Here is a 24,421-nt window from a genome sequence, read left to right as displayed (position 1 = left end):
TCTGCAGTCCTCACTTTCTCCCAGTTGATTTTAACCATCGCTGTCATTCGGTCTATATCCGGGAACGCCCTTCCATAGGTGTATCTACCACAAAAAGACTGCATCAGTTCAAGAAGGCAGCTCACCAGCACTTTCCTCAGGGCAACTAGGGATTTATAATCAATACTGGCCCAGTCAGTGATGCCCATATCTTCTAAATGAATAAAAAGAAAATCATTGTACAGGTCATTCTGCTATATTGCACGTTTCGTTAACGTGAATTTGCTATAAGGTGACTGATGAATGAAAGACACTGTTTCCAAAGTGTGAATGTTTAAAACATGCGTTGGCTGTAATATGATTACACTGCTAACACTTTAAACGCTGTTTCTAAAACACGATTTTTCTATAATACGGGGTTGCACAAGAATGCAACCAATGTGTTATAGAAGAACCACCTGTAATTGGATCAGAATCATCATCCCTGAGATTGTCTCACTGTCACTGAGTCAGTATTGCTGCTCCTTCATAAGACCATAAGAACTAGGAGCCCTTCGCCCACTTCACCACTCAATAAGATCATTGCTCATCCTTCCATAGCCTCAGCCCCACTTACCCACCCTCGCACTATGACCTTTAATTTCTTCACCATCCAAAAAATTATCTATCTTAGCTTTAAAAACATTAAATTAGGAAGCCTCGATGACTTCATTGGGCAGGGAATTCCACTGAACTTCACTGACTAATGCCCTAAATTTCTCTGATAACACCAACATGGAAATTCGTTCAGTAGTTTGTGAAAGGAGATCACCACCAGGACAACCAGAGATGACCAATAAGTGCCAGTCTTGCCAGTGATGCCCACAAATTTAAAATAAGGTTTTAACTATATAACAAATGACCCCTTATGAAACAAAAGATTAAGGCTTTATACCGAGATTATGGTCCTTTTGGTTCCAGCGATACTCAAAATTAGTGCCAGGGACCCGGGTTCAATTCCAGCCACGGGTGACTGCCTGTGTGGAGTTTGCACATTCTCCCTGTGTCTGTGTGGGTTTCTTCCCACAGTCCAAAGATATGCAGGTCAAGTGAATTGGCTGTGCTAAATTGCCCATCATGTTCAGGGATGTGTAGGTTTGGTGCATTAATCAGGGGTAAATGTAGAGCAGGGGGAATGGGTTAAGTGTGGGCTACTCTTCAGAGGATCGGTGTGGAGTTGTTAGGCCAAAGAGCCTGTTTCCACACTGTAGGGATTCTGTGATCTGCTTCTAAAATGCTAGAAAGTCATTATGCCCTCATTACATTATTTCACACTGTGTAATTATTTTCAATTTAACATTTCACATCACCAAAGAATGTAACAAAATTAAATTTTCTACACGAGAGATGTTGAATGCAATGAAACAAAATAGTGATGGATGAGATTGATGTCTTTTTCATCATTTACATTCAATGTCATTCACTTAGTTCCTGCTGTTTTATTAGCAGCACCCAGAAATGTATTCAAATAATCTACAATGGGAAGAGAAGATACTCAATCTTCTGTGAGAGGATAAAGTAGAGGTCTCTGGTAAATTACCCAAACTCTTATTGGAGATGTCTGTCTGCTCTGTTTGTTTAATGAGATTTAAGTTTGGACTCAATAACATCAATTACTATAAAACAAATCGAAATGGACAAATAAAAAGAGTCAATCTCTCTAGTGTGACGCAAATAAGTGAGCTGTTTGCAAATAGCTTTCAGCCTTGTTTCTCTTTCAGGCCATCACTCAACAGAATGGACTAAGTGAATTTCTGGAGGAAAGTAATAAACAGATTGACGATATTGTCACCCTGGTGCGGGGCAAACTAACTAAGATGGCGAGAATAACCCTGGCTGCACTCATCACCATCGATGTTCATGGTGAGTGAAAGGTTACACTGAATTTCACATCTCTTATTCACTTCAGTAAAATGTTTAATATAAAGAGCATGAGACAAGGGATAAACATTTACCAGTCAAATCAGGGGCTGATTCTACTGTTGAGTTCAATCATTGAATCCCTACAGTGTGGAAGCAGGCCATTTGGCCCATCAAGTCCATACTAACCCTTAGAAGACTATCCCACCTAGACCCTGTAACCCTGCATTTCCCATGGCCAATCCATGTAAACTGCGCATCCTTGGACTGTGGGAGGAAACCACAGCACCTAGAGGAAATACACGCAGACATGGGGAGACTGTGCAAACTCTCCATAGATAGACACCTGAGGTGGAATCGAGACCATGTCCCTAGTGCTGTGAGGCAGCAGTGCTAACCACTGAGCTACCATGCTGCCCCATGTTCCTTCATGGAAGGATCTTAAGCAGTCTCTTAGAATCTGATGAAAGTGCTGACTGTTTTTAGAATGTTTATTGCCTGTATTTTCTTTTGTAGTAAATGCTATCCCTCAGGCTCCCCCTCCCTTGATAAACTCAACAGTTACCTCCAGTCTGTTATTAGATATCTCATGTTTCAAGTTATTCACTGTGGTGATGTCACTTCACTGGCTCAATTAACATCTCCACTCTTGTGTTTAACTTCCTTCACTGCCTTGCATTATGTGATTCTTTCTCTATTCAGTCGTGGGACGTGAACAGCCCTTGTGGAGGTGGTTATGAGCTGCCTTCTTGAACTACTGCAGTCCGCATGCTGTAGGCAGACCTACAATGCCTTCAGGGAAGGGGTTCCAGGATTTCGACCCTGTAACACGGGAGGAATGGCGATATTTTTCCAAATCAGGGTGCTGAGTGATTTGGAGAGGAATGTGGTGGTGTTCCCATGTATCTGTTGTCCTTGGCCATCTAGATGGAAGGAGTAATGGGTTTGTAAGTGCTGTGTAAGGAACTTTGGTAAATTTCTACAGTGCTATCTATCTATCATAAGATGTGCAGTAACAGCATGTGTACTATCTACAAGATAGATAGCACTGTAGAAATTTACCAAAAGTTCCTTACACAGCTTGTGAATAGAACATCGAACATTATAGTGCAGTACAGGCCCTTCGGCCCTTGATGTTGCACCAACCTGTGGAACCAATTTGAAACCTACCTAACCTACACTATTCCATCCATATATTTATCCAATGACCACTTAAATGCCCTTAAAGTTGGCGAGCCTACTACTGTTGCAAGCAATGCGTTCCATGCCCTTACTACTCTCTGTGTAAAGAGACTACCTCTGACATCTGTCCTATATCTATCACCCCTCAGTTTAAAGCTTTGTGCCCTTATGTTAGCTATCACCATCCGAGGAAAAAGGCTCTCACTGTCACCTCTATCTAACCCTCTGATTATCTTACATGTCTCAATTAAGTCTATCAAGCAGGCTGCTTTGTTCTGGATAGTGTCAAGCTTCTTGAGCTACACTCATCCAGACACTCCTGACTTGTGCCTTGTAGATGGAGGACAGGCTTTAGGAGTCAAGAGGTGAGCTACTCACTGCAGTGTTCCTAGCCCCTGACCTGCTCTTGTAGCCACAGTGTTTATGTAGCAAATGCAGTCATTGGGTAACCCCAATGATAGTGATAGTTAGGGATTCAGTGATGGTAATACCATTGAAGGTCAAGTATCCGTGACTAGGTTGTCTCTTATTGGTGATAGACATTGCCTGGCATTTCAGTGGCATGAATATTACTTGCCATATGTCAGCCCAAGCTCACCTATTTTTGGTGACTCAGCAATCATGGAATCACAAATTTCTTACAGCACAGAAGGAAGCCGTTCAGCCTATCATGTCTGGTTCTATTACTTTGCACTAATCATCTGTCTTTTCCCCATTTCCCCATGCACCATTTCTACCTAAATAATCATCCATCTTGAATGTCTCATTTAAACTTCCCTCCACCCTATTTCCAGGCAGGTCATACCCTAACTACTCGCTGTGTGAAAATATTTTTTTCTCATATGCCCTTTGATTCATTTCAATATGTACAGATCACAGGTTCTGTGCTTCTCCACATTCAAGGGTCTGTGTGAATGGCAGATCATGGGTATACCGACCATCAGAGATGTTGTTTCTGGAATTGAACCGAAGAATTCAGACACCCAGAATCTCACCATAGCAAGGTATGAGAGGCCCATGGTAGAACGTGATCGCAAAGCTCCAGATTGACATTGAACATTCTGAGAAGGAATGTCACCCTCCTGTCTGGACTACATGTGACTCCAGTCCCACGCTGTGTGGTTGCCCATCACGGTCTGCTGACTGGAAAGCTGGATGAATCACTTGCCAAAATGTAAATATTCACTTTCGGCTAGGACCTGGCCTCAACTTCATTGGCTGGCTGTTTGGCCAGAGCAGGGCTCTCAGAGCAGCTCACTCTCCTGAAGCCTACAAAAACATGGACGCAGCAGGAATCAGGGAGAGGGAGGGAAATGGAGGTTATGGGAGGCTGGGGGAGCAGGGGGTGCGGTTTTCTGGTGATGGGGTTAGCTCTTGCCAAGGATTGTGTATCATTTCCTTATGGAGCTCGGGCGTTGGGGATACAGGGGGTGTGTGAGGATCCTTCTGAAATGTGGCTTTCAATAATGATCTGTCACATTTCACACTTCCTCAGTCAGACCTAATGTTCAGATCCAAAACCGCTTGGCATCCCAGGCTCCAAATTGTATTCAAATGTAAATTAGGATCCCATCAGAGTTACAGGGGAGCTGGGAAATGAATAGATTGTTTCTCTGGGGACAGAGACAGTGAATTGCCTCTGTTACATCTGAGAAATGATCTGGTTGGAAACTCAATCCTACACTCATTAGTCATTGGACAGGCAGTTAGATGTGAGCCTTGCAGTTGTCATCAGTTTCCTGTTAGCACATCGTAAGAAATTAACATTGTCCTGTTCTTTCTGTAAGTATTGACAAACACCAGAGGATAAGGAAAAACAAAATGAAAGAACTGTGGATGCTGTAAATTGCTGGAAAAGCTCAGCATGTCTGGCAGCATCTGTGGAGAGAAATCAGAATTACTGTTTCAGGTCTCTTGACCCTTCCACAAAATGGAAGTTAAGATGTTGGTTAAGCAGCATGCTGGCATTCCCTCTTCCAGTCGAAGTCTAATTCTGACTCAACTTCCCCCCACCCAAACTCCCAGTACACTAACTTGTACCATGTCACATTCTCACCCAGTTACTGATGAATATCAACAAAATATTATTTTCATCATTATCCATGGCAGACATGTCATTGTAGATTAGATTAGTTTCCCTACAGTGTGGAAACAGGCCCTTTGGCCCAACAAGTCCACACCGACCCTCCGAAGAGCAACCCACCCGGAATCATTCCCCTACATTTACCCCTGACTAATGCACCTAACACTACGGGCAATTTAGCATGGCCAAGTCACCTGACCTGCATATCTTTGGACTGTGGGAGGAAACCAGAACACCCGGAGGAAACCCACGCAGACACAGGGAGAACGTGCAAACTCCATACAAACAATTGCCTGAGGTGGGAATTGAACCCGGGTAATGAACAGTTACATGTAATTTCAATGACTAATAAACCAGAATAATTTCGTTATACAGGGGGAAAGAAGTACAAGAGCCAATGTTCCTGTAGTTTTGCAGTTTCTGATTTTACTTATATACTTGTGCCTCTCAGCTGGGCTGGGGTTTTCACCACGTTCAGCCTGAATTTGACCACGCTGATTGTGCAGTTTCATGAGTAAATACTTTCTGATCCAAATGAAGTTTCTGTAATGGCTTTCTGCTGGTCGCTGCAACCCAGGGCAAGGCTACTTCTACCCTCAAATGGAACTCGCCTGCTGTAAGTTGCTGCTCTTTCCTTTGTTTTCAGCCTTTAGACCGAATTCACCAAATGAAACTGGTGTTTACTATGTTGACTCATGTGAATGCCAGAATTATCAAGTCATCACCAACTCTATCCCTAAATGTAGTGGCAAAAGATTGCAGCGGACTCTGATGAGATGGTCCGTTTGAAATCATGTGTTGTTGCGTGTGGAGTATTGGGAATTAATCTATAGTGGTAAAGGTATACATATCATACATACTCAAGTGATGATCGATTTTGTATATAAGTGAACCTTTAAATTTTAGCCAAAAAATCTAAACTCTATCTATGTCCCCAGTGGAGACAAGTAATGAGTACCAAGAGTTTGGGGATTTTGTACTGAAAGTCCAGAGCTAATTTATTCCAAAAAACGACTATTATACAAGTTTATGCGGCGTGTGACACCTTTTGATTAAATTTTAAGAAATTTCTCCCTGATCCTTTCTGGAAAGCTCTGGAGATGACAATACGTCAACACACCTGAACTTCCACCTTTGCTGATTCTAACAGGTGATTAGATTCCCTACAGTATAGAAATAGGCCGTTCGGCCCATCAAGTCCACACCGACCCTCTGGAGACTAACCCACCCAGACCCAATATTTACCCCTGAATAATGCACCTAACACGATGGACAATTTAGCATGGCCAATTCACCTGCCCTGCATATCATTGGATTGTGGGAGGAAACCGGAGCACTCGGAGGAAACCCACGCAGACACGGGGAGAATGTGCAAACTCCACACAGACAGTCGCCTGATATTGACAGACATAAGCACTGATGATCAAGAGCTTGATCAAAGAGGTAGACCTTGTGGAGCATTCTAAAGGATGAAATAGTAAGATCACCGTCTCAAAGCTTCTAAGTTGTAAAATTTACTAAAACAACAGACGTCTGTCAGCAATGAAACAAAAACATGGCTTTGATAGTTTTTTGCAGTGACTTCAAACCCAGGTTAATGACAGGTCACAGACTCCGATCACAATATTTCCCCTTTCTGATGATGACAATTTTAGATGCATCAGGTTACCACTTTCTCAGTAATATTTCAACACACAGAACCTTTTCAAATTACATTCCAAACCTCTTTCCCAATTGGGTTCATGAAGGATTGCTGACATGCTATAGAATTGCAATGAAAACCTGAGACAAGAAAAGCTTCTTAAAAGCAAATACAAATTTGAACACAATTCAACACAGCAGAAAAATCAGAAAATCCAGACTCCTGTATTTGACTTATGCTCCCAAGCAATTACAGAAATAAAACCATCAAATGCAACATATAGCAAAGAAGCTTGCACAAGGCTGAATTCTCCTGGTTTTTACAAAAAAACAGTAGTAACAATGTTAAGAACTGGCTGTCAACATTGAAAGCATTTCATTCGTCATCACAAAGCAGTTTTCACTCCAAATTTAACCTTAATTGCAACAGACATGTCTAATTATGAACAAAAGATTGTGTGAACAATCAATTTTCCAACTTAATTCTGCTGGAAGACAGGTCGCTATGGTAACTGTGCTGAATCAGACATGTTATTGACAGGTGCCTGAGCACAGTTTAATGTTCAAAATAGAAGGTGGGTTTTAGTTTGCAACTGGACTGATTGGCATTGATCAAAAGAGCAATTAAATAGAGATTGATTAATTCTCCCCATATTCTGCAGAAACTGACTGGTAATATCCAATTAGTTGAGACATGCACCAATGTTACAGTTTTGGAGATGTTGAAATGTTTACTGGCTGAACAAGTTAACAAAATTGATCTGCTAATCGTTTAGTGTATTAATTATAATAAACACTGAAAGCAGTTCCTTGGGGTATCATATCAACCATGCTTTGACAAGGAAATGATCTATGATAATATATCCCTGAGACTATTCCTAACTTTCAGCTTTCTCAGCCATGCGTCAGTCAGTCTCAGCAATGAATCACTAGATTCTGGTTAGAACATAGAACATTACAGCACAGTATAGGCCCTTCGGCCCTTGATGTTGCGCCGACCTGTGAAACCAATCTAAAGCCCATCTAACCTACCCTATTCCATTATCATCCATATGTTTATCCAATGACCATTTAAATGCCTTTAATGTTGGCGAGTCCACTACTGTTGCAGGCAGTGCATTCCACGCCCTTACTACTCTCTGAGTAAAGAACCTACCTCTGATATCTGTCCTATATCCATCACCCTTCAGCTTAAAGCTCGGATGGTGCTAGCCATCACCATCCGAGGGAAAAGGCTTTCAGTGTCCACCCTATCTAATCCTTTGATCATCTTGTATGCCTCTAATAAGTCACCTCTTAACCATCTTCTCTATGCCAAAAACAGTCTCAAGTCCCTCAGTCTTTCTTCATAAGATCTTCCCTCCATACCAGGCAACACCCTGGTAAATCTCCTCTGCATCCTTTCCAATGCTTCCGCATCCTTCCTATATTCTGGCGACCAGAACTGTCCACAATATTCCAAGTGCGGCCGCTCCAGTGTGTTATACAGCTGCAACATGACCTCACTGCTCCTAAACTTAATCCCTCTACCAATAAAAGCTAACACACCATAGAACATAGAACAATACAGCACAGAACAGACCCTTTGGCCCTTGATGTTGCGCCGACCTGTGAAACCAATCTAAGCCCATCCCCCTACACTATCCCATCATCATCCATGTGCTTATCCAAGGATTGTTTAAATCTCCCTAGTGTGGCTGAGTTAACTACCTTGATAGGTAGGGCATTCCACCCCCTTACCACTCTCTGAGTAAAGTACATGCCTCTGACATCTGTCTTAAATCTATCACCCCTCAATTTGTAGCTATGCTCCCTCGTACAAGCTGACATCATCATCCTAGGAAAATGACTTTTGCTGTCTACCCTACCTAATACTCTGATCATCTTGTATGTCTCTTAGCCTTCTTTTCTCCAATGAGAACAGACCCAAATCTCTCAGCTTTTCCTTATAAGACCTTCCCTCCAGACCAGGCAACATCCTGGTAAATCTCCTCTGCACCTTTTCTAATGCTTCCACATTCTTCCTGGCAGCCAGAAATGTATACAGTATTCCAAGTGTGGCTGCATTAGTGTTTTGTATAGTTGCAGCATGACATTATTGCTCCAGAACTCAATCCCTCTACCAATAAAACCTAACACACCGTATGCCTTCTTAACAGCACTATCAATCTGGGTGGCAACGTTCACAGATCTATGTACATGGACTCCAGGATCCCTCTGCACATCCACACTACCAAGAATCTTTCCACTGACCCAGTACTCTGCCTTCCTGTTATTCTTCCCAAAATGAATCACCTCACAACTCCATTTGCCACCGCTCAGCCCAATTCTGCAGTTTACCCAAGTCCCCCTTCCAAACTGTCCCACTCCACCGACTTTAGTGTCATCTGCAAATTTACTAATCCATCCACCTATGCTTGCATCCAAGTCATTTATAAAAATGACAAACAGCAGGTTCCAAAACAGGTCCTTATGGCACACCACTAATAACCGGACTCCAGGCTGAATGTTTTCCATCAACCACCACTCGCTGCTTTCTTACAGAAAGCCAGTTTCTAAATCACCCTCAATCCCATACCTCTGCATTTTCTTCAACAGCCTACCATGTGCAGCCTTATCAAAGGCTTTACTGAAATCCATGTACACCACGTCAACTGCTCTACCCTCATCTACATGCTTGGTCACCTTCTCAAAAAACTCAATGAGGTTTGTGAGACATGATCTGTCCTTGACGAAACCATGTTGACTATCTGTAATCAAATTGTTGCTTGCTAGATGATTATAAATCCTATCTCTTATAATCCTTTCCAAAACTTTTCCTACAACAGAAGTGAGGCTCACTAAGTATAATTACCTGGGTCATTTCTACTGCCCTTCTTGAACAAGGGCACAACATTTGCAATCCTCCAGCCCTCTGGTACTAAACCTGTAGACAATGACAACTCAAAGATCAAGGCCAAAGGCTCCAACATCTCCTCTCTACCTTCCCAGAGAACCTTCGGATAAATCCCATTCGGCCCAGAGGACTTGTCTACTTTCACTCCTTCTAGAATTGATAACAACTCTTCCTTACTAAACTCAATCCTTTCTCGTCTAATATCCCATATCTCATTCTTCTCCTCTACAATATTCTCCTTTTCCTAAGTGAAATCAGATAAGAAATATTCATTTAACACCTCTCCAATCTCCACAGGGTCCACACACAATTTCCCACTTCTGTCTTTTTTTCTGGCCTTGTTCCTACTCTAATCGTCCTTTTATTCCTCACATACCTATAGAAAGCTTTATGGTTCTCCTTTATTCTACCTGCTAAAATCTGCTCATGTCCTCTCTTTGTTCTTCTTAACTCTCTCTTTAAATCCTTCCTAACTAATCTGTAACCCTCCATCACCTCATCTGAACCATCTTGTCTCATCGTCACATAAGCCTCCTTCTTCCACTTAACAAGAGATGCAATTTCTGTAGTAAACCATGGTACCCTTAACTTATCACTTCTTCCCTGCTTGACAGGGAAATATCTAACAAGAACATGCAATATCTGTTCCTTAAACCAGCTCCACATTTTGATTGTCCCCATCCCCTGCATGTACCTGTGGCATGTACCTATTCCTTTCCATCACTAAACTAAACATAACTGAATTTTGGTCATTCTCTCCAAAGTGCTCACCTATCATTAAATCAAATACCTGGCCTGGTTCATTACCAAGCACCAGATCCAGTATAGCCTCCCCTCTTGTCGGCCCTTCGACATAATGTGTCAGGAAACCTTCTTGCACACATTGGACAAAAACTGATTCATCCAATGTACTAGAGTTATAGCATTTCCAGTCAATACACACCAATACACCATACAGCTTCTGAACAATCCTATCAACCTGAATGGTAACTTTCAGGGATGGACACCAAGATCTCTCTGCTCATCCACACTATCAAGAATTTACCATTAGCCCAGTACTCTGCATTCCTGTTACTCCTTCCAAAGTGAATCATCTCACATTTCTCCACATTAAACTCCATTTGCCACCTCTCAACTCAGCTCTTCAGCTTATTCATGTTCCTCTGGAACCTATAACATCCTTCCGCCTGCCCACAACTATACTGACTTTCGTGTCATCCACAAAATTTACTAACCCATTCTTCTAAGCCCTCATTCAGGTCATTTATAAAAACGACGAACAGCAGTGGTCCCAAAACAAATCTTTGTGGTACACCACTAGTAACTGAACTCCAGGATGAACATTTCCCATCAACCACCATCCTCCATCTTCTTGCAGCGAGCCAATTTCTGATTCAAATTGCTAAATCATCTCAATCCCATGCCTCCGTATTTTCTGCAATAGCCGACCATAGGGAACCTTATCAAATGCTTTACTGAAGTCCATATACACCACATCAACTGCTTTACCCTTATCCACCTGTTTGGTTACCATCTCAAATAACTCAATAAGGTTTGTGAGGCAAGGCCTTCCTTCACAAAACTATGTTGACTATCCCTAATCAAATTATTCCTTTCTAGATTATTATAGATCCTTACAGGAGGAGGGCCTGTAGGAGCAGTTTAGAACTCCAGAAATGAAATTAGAATTTTTTTATGGGAAATAATAGGTCAAAAGACCAAGCTGGGAAGGAGAGAAGTGAAAATAAGAATGTACCTTCAAACAGAGCAACGCTACTATCATCACCAAACTGGCTCCACCAGGCACATTTACAGTGGACAGAGTGAGAGTCAGAAAATTAATTTATACCGAAGCCACATAATCAAAAAAATGTTGCCAAGCACATTTAAGACAAAAGTATGCTTGAGTTTCAAAACGGAGTCCAGTGGAAGGCAACATTAGAAGAATTTTAATTTTGTGATAGACTGGGACATTCACAACCTAAATGCAAATTTAGTGGAAAGAGTTATTAAGGCTGCAGCCACAGAGTTTTATTTAGAAAATTGTGCAAAGAGCTATGCATTCCATTTTAAACATAAAAGATAGGAAAAGCCTGGATTTTTCCCAAGAAGAAGCAGGAAACCTCCACCTTGAGGTCATTGAAGGCATGAAACCAAAGGACAGAAGAATCCACAGTAAACTGTACAAAGATACAATTGTTATAAAATAAATTTGAAACTTAAAGGAAGTAACATACTACAGCATATTACAAAATTCATAGTGATATTACAAGAAAATACTACAGCATAACTATAACGCAGAGATTAAAGTCTTGCAGACAAGGAAAATGCTCCAACTTTGCTATTGTATTGGTGATTCAAGTTTGACAGAAATTGTTTATGTCAAAGAACATCTCATTGATTTTAAGCTTGATACGGGGCAAGTGTCACCACCCTATAAGAGCAAATACCATGGCTACAGAAACAGAAGTTACAAACTGCAGATATGAAGTTATGTGCTGAACTCTCGACATTAACGGCATGTTACAAGTAACACTACAACAGAAAGGATATCCGATAGGGTGGAATGTGTACATAAGTCAAAACCAGGAAACCTCCTTCTTGAGAAAAAATAGAATCACAGAGTCATAGAGATATACAGCACGGAAACAGACCCTTCGGTCCAACCCGTCCATGCCGACCAGATATCCCAACCCAATCTAGTCCCACCTGCCAGCACCTGGCCCATATCCCTCCAAACCCTTCCTGGCCCATATCCCTCCATAAACCCATCCAGATGCCTTTTAAATGTTGCAATTGTACCAGCCTCCACCACTTCCTCTGGCACCTCATTCCATACACGTACCACCCTCTGTGTGAAAAAGTTGCCCCTTAGGTCTCTTTTATATCTTTCCCCTCTCACCCTAAACCTATGCCCTCTAGTTCTGGACTCCCCGACCCCAGGGAAAAGACTTTGTCTATTTATCCTATCCATGCCCCTCATGATTTTGTAAACCTCTATAAGAACACCCCTCAACCTCCGATGCTTCAGGGAAAAAACCCCAGTCTATTTAGCCTCTCCCTATAGCTCCAACCCTCCAACCCTGGCATCATCCTTGTAATTCTTTTCTGAACCCTTTCAAGTTTCACAACATCTGTCCAATAGGAAGGAGACCAGAATTGCACGTCACACATGTATTGGGACATAATTTTTAACCGTTTCACCACATTCCACTGCTTGGAATTTTACACCACATACTCTGACCAATAAAAGAAAGGAATGTTTTACACTTAATCTTGTTCAAAAGATTAAAGAATTACAATAGCACAGATGTAAAAGACACCTTGAGACAGGATAAATCGTTTGCAGGTGAGGCAAGCTCAATATTGAATACAGCATCAAAGGAGGATGCTAAACTGTTAAACACCGAGGAGGATTCCATATCTCTTAATGAATCAAATTCAGAAGCAACTTGAGAAAATGTCCAGGTTGGGTAAGATTTCCCCAGTGACAAAACTAATCGAGTAGTCCTCAGGCATGGTTACTTTGCCCAAACTCAATGTCACCATCAGAATATGTGTTGACTTAAAACAGCTCAACAGCAAGGGAAATCTCCCATGTAATGACTGTTGCTGAGAGTTTAGCCAAATTGTTCAAACTCAATGCCAACAGCGGGCATAGGCAGGTGCCAGCAGAACAGCAATTAAGACTGATTATGACATTTTTCATTCCATTTGGAATATTTGATACAACAGAATGCCGTTATGGATTGTCTTAGTTCCAGAGATTTTTCAAATGATATTATTTGTAAAATTTGTATGGTGCCAGATAAAGACCATTTCCAATAAGACACAATCCACCAACCACCCTTTGATATTCAATGGCATTACCATCACTGAATTCCCCATGATCAACATCCTGCTGTTTCAGGAACAACCAGATGGATGTCAGCAACTAGGATATTATTAGATTAGATTTGATTACTTACAGTGTGGAAACAGGCCCTTCGGCCCAACAAGTCCACACCGACCCGCCGAAGTGCAACCCACCCATACCCCTACATCTCCCCCTTACCTAACACTACGGGCAATTTAGCATGGCCAATTCACCTGACCTGCACATCTTTGGACTGTGGGAGGAAACCGGAGCACCCGGAGGAAACCCACGCAGACACGGGGAGAATGTGCAAACTCCACACAGTCAGTCGCCTGAGGCGGGAATTGAACCCGGGTCTCTGGCGCTGTGAGGCAGCAGTGCTAACCACTGTGCCACCGTGCCGCCCACTGTGGCATTATGCACCTAGAGCATTGTCAAACATGGAGACATACTGCACAGTTACAGAAAAAGAGTCTTGCTTGGTCACTTGTGCGTGCGAGAGGTTTTCAGACTACATCTTTGGCCTGCAAGCCCTCATAGAGATGGACGATGAACCATTAGTGTCCCTACTGTCAAGAAAGAATTGGCAAAGATGTTACCACGATTCAGAGGTTCCTAATCTTCCTGATGAGGTTTGCCTACGAGGCTAAATATGTGCATGGAAAGCTCCAACAGTGACAGATACAGTCTCCAGAGTGACTATTGGCAGCCTTCCAATGACTGATGGGGAATTCATTGGTGAAATTGAATCATATTCTCAGGCCACATTGAGCCAATGGCCAGCAAAGAGAAAGAAGCTCAGTCACATCCAACAGAAACAAAGGAAAGACCAGGATTGTGTTTTTATTTGTCACAATTGTGGCAAAGGTTGACCAGACCAAAGGCCCAATGGGTTGAACATGATGACCTATTTCAACAACATTTCACTGTTTCAGATGACTTGCTGCTATTTGATGAAAGGCTGGTTATTCAAGCTTCGCTGTGGGACAACATTGTAGACAAGATGGAAGCTTGAGGGCAACCAAGTGCACACCCAGAGATCAGAGGTCGTGTGCTGGCCAGGGAACCAAAAGGAGATCAAGAACTTTGGAATTGATTGTGAAACATGTGCCATTCACAGGTCTGAACACAGAGAGGCACTGACTGCCATTCCATTCCCCAGCAAATCATGAGAACAAATAGGAACAAAACTGTTTACAGTGATGGATGATCTTACCTAATAGTTGTAATTATTTTTTCACAATGAACAGGATTGAAAATGGTAAATCCCCCCACCACGCAGAGTCAATGTCAGAGTATTATATGAAATAATCACAACAACAGATCTATCTGTTCCTGTGAAGGTGAAGGGCAAGGGTGGCAGGAGGGGGGAACCCTGGATGACAAGAGATTTGGAGGTTTTAACCAGAAAAAAGAAGGAGATATGGCTCAGGTACAGGCAGTTGAGATCAAGGGAATCACAGGAGACAAATTGGGGATACAGAAACTTACTGAAGAAGGAAATCAGGAGGGCAAAAAGTGGGCACAAGATAGCTTTGGCTGAGAAGATTAGGGTGAATCTAAAGAGATACTTTAAGCATATTAAAGAGAAAAGAATAATTAGAGAGAGAATATGACCCCTCAAGGACCAAAGTGGACATGTAGGTGTGGAACTGCAGGAGATGGGCAAGGTTCTCTATGAATATTTTCCCTCTGTGTTTACCATGGAGAAAGACATGAAGACTTGGGAACTTGGTGAAAGCTAGTGGTGATACCTTGGGGACAGTCCATATCACAGTAGAGGAGATGTTGGATATATTAGAATTCATGAAGGTGGATAACTCTCCTGGTCCTGACCAGGAGAATCCTGCAAGAAGCTAGGGAAGAAATTGCAGGGGCCCTGGCTGATATCTTTGCACCATCATTAACCACAGGTGAGGTCCCAGAAGATGGGAAGGTAGCGGATTTTGTGACCTAATTCAAGAAGGGCTGCAAAGAAAAACCTGGGAACTATAGACCAGTAAGCCTAACCTCCTGGGTAGATATGTTACTTGAGAAGAATCTGAAAGATAAGATATACATACATCCGGAAAGATAGGGTTTATTTAGGAGTAATCAGCATGGCTTTGTGAGTGGGAGATCATGCCTCACAAATTTGTTAGAGTTCTTTAATGAAGTGACCAGGAAGGTTGATGAGGCAGGGCGGTAGATGTAGTCTATATGGGTTTCAGTAAGGCCTTTGATACGGTTCCACATGGTAGGCTGCACTGGAATCCAAGGGGAGCTGGCAAATTGGATAGACAATTGGCTAGATGGTAGGAAGCAGAGGGTAATAGTGGAAAGGTGCTTGTCAGACTAAAGGCCTGTGACGAGTAGAGTGCCTCGGATCAGTGCTGGGCCCATTGCTGCTTGTTATCTATATCAGCGATTTGGATGAGAATGTACAAGACGTGATTAGTAAGTTTGCAGATGACACCAAAATAGGTGGTATTGTGGACAGTGAGGAAGGTTCTCAGAAATTTCAGCAGGATCTTGATCAGCTCAGGAAGCAGGCTGAGAAATGGAGTTTAATATAGGTAAGTGTAAGATCTTGCAATTTGGCTATTCAAATGAAGATAGGAGTTTCATAGTGAATGGTAGGGCCTTAAGGAGTGTAATGGAACAGAAGGACCTTGGAGTTCAGGTGCACAGTTCTCTGAGAGTGGAGTCACAGGTAGACAGGGCAGTGAAGAAGGCTTTTGGCACCGTGAGTGACAGAGAATTCCTAAATTCCACTATTTAAAGAAAAATAACAATTCATTGTCTTAACTCTAATACTGAACACTAAACAACAATTATTCACAAATCCAAGCCCCCTTTTCTTAATTACTTACTATCTGACCACAATTCTATAAAAAATATGCTGTTCCTATAACACACTTATTAAAAATTACATTAATGTCATCTTAAGACCACACAGTCTGTCTTCTCTACTGTCTTCAATCTTCCAGTTACTGATCTCCCTGGGTTGTCTTCTTTCTTTTTTTTAATGTGAGTATGCTTTACATGAATACAGAAGTTGGGAAGTTATGTTGCAGTTGTACAGGACATTGGTGAGGCCACCCTTGGAATATTGTGTTGAGTTTTGGCCACCGTGTGATAGGAAGGATGTTATTAAACCAGAAAGAGTGCAAAAGAATTTCACAAGGATGTTGCCAGGACTAAAGGGACTGAGTTATAGGGAGAGGTTAGAGCGACTAGGACTTTTTTCTTTAGAGTGTATGAGACTGGGTAGGTGGGGGTGAGGATCTTCTAGAAGTGTATAAGATCATGAGAGCCATTGAAAGGGTGAATGCACTCAGCTTTTTTTCCCAGGGTTGGGGAATCAAGGACTACAGAGCATCAGTTTAAGATAAATTGGGAGTAGATGTTCTCAGGAAAATGCTCAAAATGTGAAGGCTGTTTAGGGAACACTTGCTTATAGTGCTGGATAGGTTTGTACCACAGAAGCAAGGAAGTAGTGGTAGATTGAAGGAACCTTGGTTGACAAGGAATCTGGAACATCTCGTCAAGAGGAAGAGGGAAGCTTACTTAAGGTTGAGGAGGCAAGTTGGAAGTCGTGGGTTTGGAAGGTGCTGTCTAAGGTTGTTTGATGAATTTTTGCAGTGCATCTTGGAGATGGTACAAACTGCTGCTATTGAGTGCTGGTGGTGGAGGGATTGAATATTTGTGGATGTAGTGCCAATCAAGTGGTTTGCTTTGTCCTGGTTGGTGTCAAGCTTCTTGAGTTTTTTTGGGGCTGCACCCATCCAGGCAAGTGGGGAGTATTCCATCACACTCTGACTTGTGCCTTATAGATGGTGGATTGACTTTGGGGTGTCAGAAGGTGAGTTACTCGCCACAGTATCCCTAGTCTCGGACCTGCTCTTGTAGCCATTGTGTTTATGTGGTGAGTCCACTTGAGTTTCTGGTCAATGTCAACCCCAAGGATGTTGACAGTGGGGGATTCAGTGATAGTACTACTGTTGAATGCCAACGGGTGGTGGTTAGAGTGTCTCTTATTGGTGATGGTCATTGTCTGGCATTTGTGTGGCGCGAATGTTACTTGCCACTTGTCAGCTCACACCTGGATATTGTCCAGACTGCTTCAGTATCTGAGGAGTAGCGAATCATGCTGAACACTATGCAATCATTGGCGAACATTCCCACTTCTGACCTTATGAGAGAGGGAAGGTCATTGATGAAGCAACTGAAGATTGTTGGGCCTAGGACAGTATCCTGAGGGACTCCTGCAGAGATGGCCTAGAGCTGGGGTGACTGATCCTCCACAACCACAACCATCTTCCTTTGTGCCAGCTATGACTCTAACCAGTGGAGGGTGTAGAGGGCTGTTGTAGGTTGCAACGGGACATTGACAGGATGCAGAGCTGGGTTGAGAAGTGGCAAATGGAGTTCAACCTGTGAAGTGATTAATCTTGAAAGGTCGAATTTGGATGCAAGTTCCAGGGTTAAAGGCAGGATTCCTGGCAGTGTGAAAGAACAGAGAGATCTTGAGGTCCATGTCCATAGATTCCCTCAAAGTTGCCACCCAAGTTGATAGGGCTATTAAGAAAGCATATGATGTGTTGGCTTTCGTTAGCTGGGCATTGAGTTTAAGAGCCGCGAGGTTATGCTGTAGCTCTATAAAGCCCTGCTTAGCCCACACTTGGAATATTATGCTCAGTTCTGGTCACCTCATTGTAGGAAGGTTGTGGAAGCTTTAGAGCGGGTGCAGAGGAGATTTACCAGGATGCTGCCTGGATTGGAGGGCATGTCTTATGAAGAAAGGTTGAAGGAGCTAGGGCATTTCTCATTGAAGCGAAGAAAGATGAGGGGTGACTTGATAGAGGTGTAGAGGATGATGAGGAATAAGAGTGGATAGTCAGAGACTTTTTCCCATGGCTCTCACACGGGGCATAATCTTAAGGTGATTGGAGGAAGGTTTGGGGGAGATATCAGAGGTAGGTTCTTTACACAGAGAGTGGTGGGTGCGTGGAATACAATGTCAGCAGTAGTAGTAGAGTCATACAATAGGGATATTTGAGTGACTCTTGAATAGGCACATGGATGATAGGGAAATGAAGAGTATGTAGCTTAATTTTATCTTAGAGTAGGATAAAAGGTCAGTACAACATCAAGGGTTGAAGGGCCTGTACTGTGCTGTACTGTTCTATGTTCTACATAAGAGGGGAAAGATTATAGGGAAGTTGAGGGACAAGGTTTTACACAGAGGGTGGTACGCATATGGAATAAGCTGCCAGCAGAAGTGGTTGAGGCAGGTACATTAGTAACATGAGACCCCTAGTGTGGTTATGGGAGGCAATAGATCACAGTTTGTTACCAAGTCTTTCAGTCAGTTTGTAGCCAGTTTTGGATTTGAAGGTGGATCAGCTTGTGGAGTTACAGACTTGTACTCCAAGATCCCTCTGTAAATTAATGCTCCTCAAGGTCCTGCCAGTTCCTGTATACTTTATTCTTGCATTTGACCTACCAAAATTCAATATTTCATACTTGTCATCTGCCAATTTCCATCCTCCATCTGTCATTTCTCCATTTAGCACTGCTGCCTCACAATGCCAGAGACCTGGGTTCAACAGTGGGGCAACTGTGTCTGAGGAAACTGTGAAGGAAACCCACGCAGGCTTTTAGAGACCAGCAGGTGGGATGCATCATCAGCCCCAAAACACAAAACTCTAAATATGTATGTTCCTTAGAAATTTTGATTTTCATTTGAAATCTCCTCAGAGGCTATCGACACTAATTTTGTTTTGTTTGCTCATTCTAAAACAGCAAAGATGAGGGTTGGTAGCAGCACTCTACTGGAGCTTTACAAGGATGCAATTTGTAGAGTAGATAAGGGACAGCCAGTGAATCTGGTGTATTTGAATTTTTAGAGGTATTTTGATAAGGTCCTTTGTTAAAAGTTAAATCATGTGGCAATCATAGAATTCCTAGAGTGTAGAAACAGGCCCTTCAAGGAGAAAGTGAGGTCTGCAGATGCTGGAGATCAAAGTTGAAACTTTATTGCTGGAACAGCACAGCAGGTCAGGCAGCATCCAGGGAACAGGAGATTCGACGTTTCGGGCACAGGCCCTTCTTCAGGAAACATTCCTGAAGAAGGGCCTGTGCCCGAAACGTCGAATCTCCTGTTCCCTGGATGCTGCCTGACCTGCTGTGCTGTTCCAGCAATAAAGTGTCAACAAACAAGCCCTTCAGCCCAACAAGTCCACACTGACTCTCTGAAGAGTAACCAACCCAGACCCATCCCCTATTATACTACATTTACCCCAGACTAATGCACCTAGCCTACATATCCCTGGATACTATGGGCAATTTAGCTGAGCCAATTCAAATAACCTGCACATCTTTGGACCGTGGGAGGAAACCCAGACAGACACAAGGAGAATGCACAAACTCCACAAAGACAGTCAGCTGAGGCTGGAATTGAACCCAGGTCCCCGGCATTGTGAGGCAACAGGACTAACAACTGAGCCATTGTGCCACCCCAATATATTGGCATGGGTCGAGAGTTGCTTGACAGACAGGAAACAGAGAGTGGGAATAAATTGGTCTTTTCCTGAGTGATACGTAGTGATCAGTGGAATACGGGGTTCAATACTTCGGTTCTAACAATTCACAATATATATCCATGATCCGGATAAGGAAACTAAATGCATTATTTCCAAGTTTGTTGACCACACAAAACTGGGTGGCATTGTGAGGAGGTTGTGAGGAGGCTTCAGAGTGATTTAGAGAAGCTGGGTGAGTGGGCAAATACATGGCAGACGCAGTACCTTCTCGTTAAATGGGTAGAAGCGGCCAGAGTGGCGCAGCGGGAGCGTGCTGGGCCCATAACCCAGCAGTCGATGGATCAAAACTATCCTCTGCTATGGTTCAATATCACATGGGTGGCATGGTGGCTCAGCGGTTAGCACCGCTGCCTTGCAGCACCAGGGTCCCAGGTTCAATTCCAGCCTCGGGTCTGTGTGGAGTTTGCACATTCTCCCTGTGTCTGTGTGGGTTTCCTCCTACAGTCTAAAGATGTGCAAGTCAGGTAAATTGGCCGTGCTAAATTGCTTGTAGTGTTAGATGCATTTGTGGGTGGGTTACTCTTCGGAGGGTCGGTGTGGACTGTAGGGAATCTAATCTTTAAAAAAAATCTAAAATGCACAATGTGAAAACAGAAAGGAAGAGTTATTTAAATGGTGAGATATTGGGAAGTGTGGATGTACAAAGAGATCTAGGTTTCCTTATACAGTACAGGCAGGTGCAACAAGCAATTAGGAAGGCAAATGGTACGTTGTTCTTCATTGTAATTGAAGTAAGGATTGATTTGAGGTCAGTGTAGGAATGTCTTCCTGCAGTTATACAGGGCATTGGTTAGACCACACCTGGAGTATTGTGTATAGCATTGGTTTCCCTACCTCAGAATGAATATACTGAGACTGTTACTGAGGATGGCAGGATTTTCCTATGAGGAGAGATTGTTGTGGCCGAGTCTGTATTCATTATTGGTTTGAAGGATGAGAGGGAAAATGTTTGAAATGTATAAAATTCTATCAGGACTGGATAGACTAAATGCGAGGCAAATGTTTCCCCTGGCTGGGGGTTTAGAACTAGGGACACAGTCTCAGGTAGACCATTTAAGACTGAGCTAAGGGAAGATTTCTTCTCTCGGAGGATTACGAATCTGTGGAATTCTGTACCTCAGAAAGATGTGAAGGTCAAGTCACTGAATATATTCAAGAAGAGATACTTAAATATTTAGATTTTAAGGCATCAAGAGCTATGGAGAGGAAGTGAGAACATGGCAGTGAGATAGAGGATCAGCCATGATCATATTGAATGGTCGAAAAGGTTTTGAAGGGCTGAACAGCATTCTCTTGGTCCTAGATTCTGTCTTAGATCGACAGGCAGGGGGCTAGAAGAACACAGCAAGCCAGGACTGAGGAAAGGTTATACCCAAAACGTCAACTTCTCCACCTCCTGATGCTGCCTGGCTTGCTGCGTTCTTCCAGCCTCCTGCCTGTTCACTTTGGATTCCAGCATCTGCTGTGTTTTTGTCTGTAACCCAGTTTCTATCTGCCTTTACCACAAGCCACTGATGATTGGTACCATGCACATAGCACAGATCAAAATACACTGATCTCCTGGCACTATTTCAACAAAGTACAAAGGAACTATGCCTGGCATCCTTCAGTCAACATCACAGAAAAGCAGATTATTTACTCCTGATCACATTTCCACTTATGAGAGTTTGTTGTTCAACAATTGGTTTCAGCATAACAAAATTTAATACACTCTGAGGCATCACTTGGTCTGCTTAGCACTGAAATTTGATCATTCGGCTATCTGTTCATATCAGTTGAACCAAATACCAACAACATCCCCAGTAGCAATCTGACCTATAGGGTGTATATGGATGTTGGGAGTCATGGGGGGAGGGGAGTGGGGAGGGGAGAGTGGAGGGTGGTGCTACTGGAGATACCAGAGTTGGAGAGGTGCCCCCACAGAATTAAGATCAGTTCTGATATCCTACCCGCAAGCACTGTGACTGACCTCAGATGGAATTCTCTCCTGCACTTAGATTCCTTGACAATCTCTTGTTCCCAACCTCTGCCCATACAGATTATCCTCAAAAAAATCTTTCACCCTTGAGACTCTCCTTCCCCTAATTTCTCTCGCTCCATCTCAGTCCCCAGACTTTCCTTTTTCTGGGTTTTCTCACTTGTTCCAGCAGCTCCTCCATTTTTCCCAAAGCATTCTGGGATTGGTCAAAGATGTCCAAAAGCATCTGGATGTCTTTGACAGTTTTTACACTTTAATGCCAGTGAGAGCTTTTTCAAAGTCAAGAATGCCTAACCAGCCCATTGATATTGATAACTGCTGTTATTCATTCCAAGCAAGAATATTTGATAGCTGTGCTATGTGCAGGAGCAATGAAAGGAAAATTAATGTTGAGATTTCAATGTTGGGGCAGTATGATGGCTCAGTGGTTAGGACTGGGTTTGATGCCACCCATGGGCGACTGTGTGGAGTTTGTATGTTCTCTCTGTGTTTGCACAGGGTTCCTCTGGGTGCTCCGGTTTCCTCCAACAGTCCAAAGACATGCAGATTAGGTGAATTGGCCTTGTTAAATTGCCCACAATATCCAGGTATGTGCCGGCTCGGTGGATTAGCTTTGGGAAATACAGGAATACAGGGATGGGGTGGGCGGTCTGGGCGGGATGCTGGTTGGAGCCGAATGGCTCCTGCTTCCACACTGTAAGGATTCCATGATTTCCTGGTGGGGCTGTGATTTTCATCCTGCTGGTCCAATCACCAACCTCCCAGATTTCCACATCTCCGACCTCTCTTCCTCCAAACCCCAGGGAATCTGGCTATAGCTTCCTATCTGTGGAGTTTGCTGGGAGCAGATGGCAAGATTTCCATTTGATCTGTTGGAAAATGGAACTAAAATCTGAGAATAGGGTCCTGCTATGAGGTTTGGCCGGCCTATGTTGGTCTTGCCTGCTGGGATCTTTGACCATGTGCAATGTTTCCCATTTCAGGACCAGAATACCCCTTGGCAGTAGGAAATTGAGGATGTCACTGCTTCACAGAATAACGAAGAGACAGAGTGTGGTTAGCATCTCACCGCCATGAGCACTCACTGTCACTAATGAAGTGAAGCACTATCCTATTGTCAATGCCAAACCGAGTCGGCATAATATTGAGATAGACCCAGGGAGAGCAATTTCTATGTCACCTTCACAATTTGTGCAGTCAGTGAGAGAACACATTAATCAAGTAAAGATAATGAAGGTATGCAGGGCAAAGAGCAGACTGAGTCATTACTTATTGAAAATCAATGCTTCATTCTACTTAAGAAGATGTGAATGTCAATATGGATTGATGAATATCAACTCAAATTATAAACACTGCCTCCGCAGAAAATAAAATGAACTGAGATAATTTTGTGTGTAGGATCCAGTTTGTATTCACTGACCTGTGACTGGTTCCTAATCAAATATCTACTTGAATTATTACTGATGGAAGGAGCTGATGGTAAAGGGTAGAGTCTTCACTGCAGCAGTATACATTTTAACAAGCTGCGTGTTCAGCAACTGGAGAGTGACAGTGCTGGGAAATAGATATTTAATTGTTGGATGCTGCATGTTATTCCCTGTCACAGTCCCTTCAGTGTCATCCTGATACAGAGGGTAGAATCCTCTTGATCCCAAAAGTGGGCAGGAAAGAGCAGGGGTATTATTATCTAGGTCCGGCAGGGAAGTCTGAAGCCTAATGGAATTAGGAACCAGTTCATCATTATCTGTTAATTATGGAATAATTGAATGAGCACTTGACAAGTTGTATCAAGAGGGTGAAGACGTAATCAGTTAAGTTTAATGAAAACTGAATTATTGGTTTTAAAAATCTGACTGGAAGAGTGTATGCTGGCTTGTGTCTAATCAACCTTTAACCTCTGGTGCTTAGCAAAGGGATGGGGATATGGCTGTTAGAGGCAGACCCTAGAGGAATTTCAGCGATATTCAGACCCTGAGTGGTGTTTCACAGAGTTCTTGCTCCTCACAGATGCATCTTTAACTGCTGCTTTGTGGCTGACTTGGTGCATTACCAGGGTCATTCCAGAGACAGATAGGCTGCCCACCTCAACTGCATATATGTGTGTGGGATGTATGTGCATGGTATGAGTGTATACGTTTGTGTGGTATGGATGTGTGTGGTGTGTGTGCATATCTGATATGTGTGTGTAGTATGTGCGTGCTGTATGTGTGGGTTTGTGGTCTTTGTGTATATGTGTGTGTGTGGTATGTGTATATATGTGGTGTATGTGTGCGGTATGCATGTATATATATTTGTGTGAGTGAGTGTGTGGTAAGTGTTT

The 24,421-nt window shown here is 42.9% G+C and overlaps 1 protein-coding gene across 1 annotated transcript in view; it reads left to right on the top strand.

The window, feature by feature from the left end:
• Positions 1 to 24,421, top strand: part of LOC122561437 (dynein axonemal heavy chain 3-like) — a 466,282-nt gene that overhangs the window by 215,678 nt on the left and 226,183 nt on the right. The window contains exon 22 of the mRNA XM_043713180.1: positions 1,740 to 1,881. Coding sequence (XP_043569115.1) covers positions 1,740 to 1,881 — 142 coding nt within the window. The remainder of the gene's footprint in view (positions 1 to 1,739; positions 1,882 to 24,421) is intronic.

This window comes from Chiloscyllium plagiosum, chromosome 23, assembly GCF_004010195.1.
Source record: "Chiloscyllium plagiosum isolate BGI_BamShark_2017 chromosome 23, ASM401019v2, whole genome shotgun sequence".
NCBI classification, from domain to species: domain Eukaryota; kingdom Metazoa; phylum Chordata; class Chondrichthyes; order Orectolobiformes; family Hemiscylliidae; genus Chiloscyllium; species Chiloscyllium plagiosum.
This window is presented reverse-complemented; position numbering and strand designations above follow the sequence as displayed.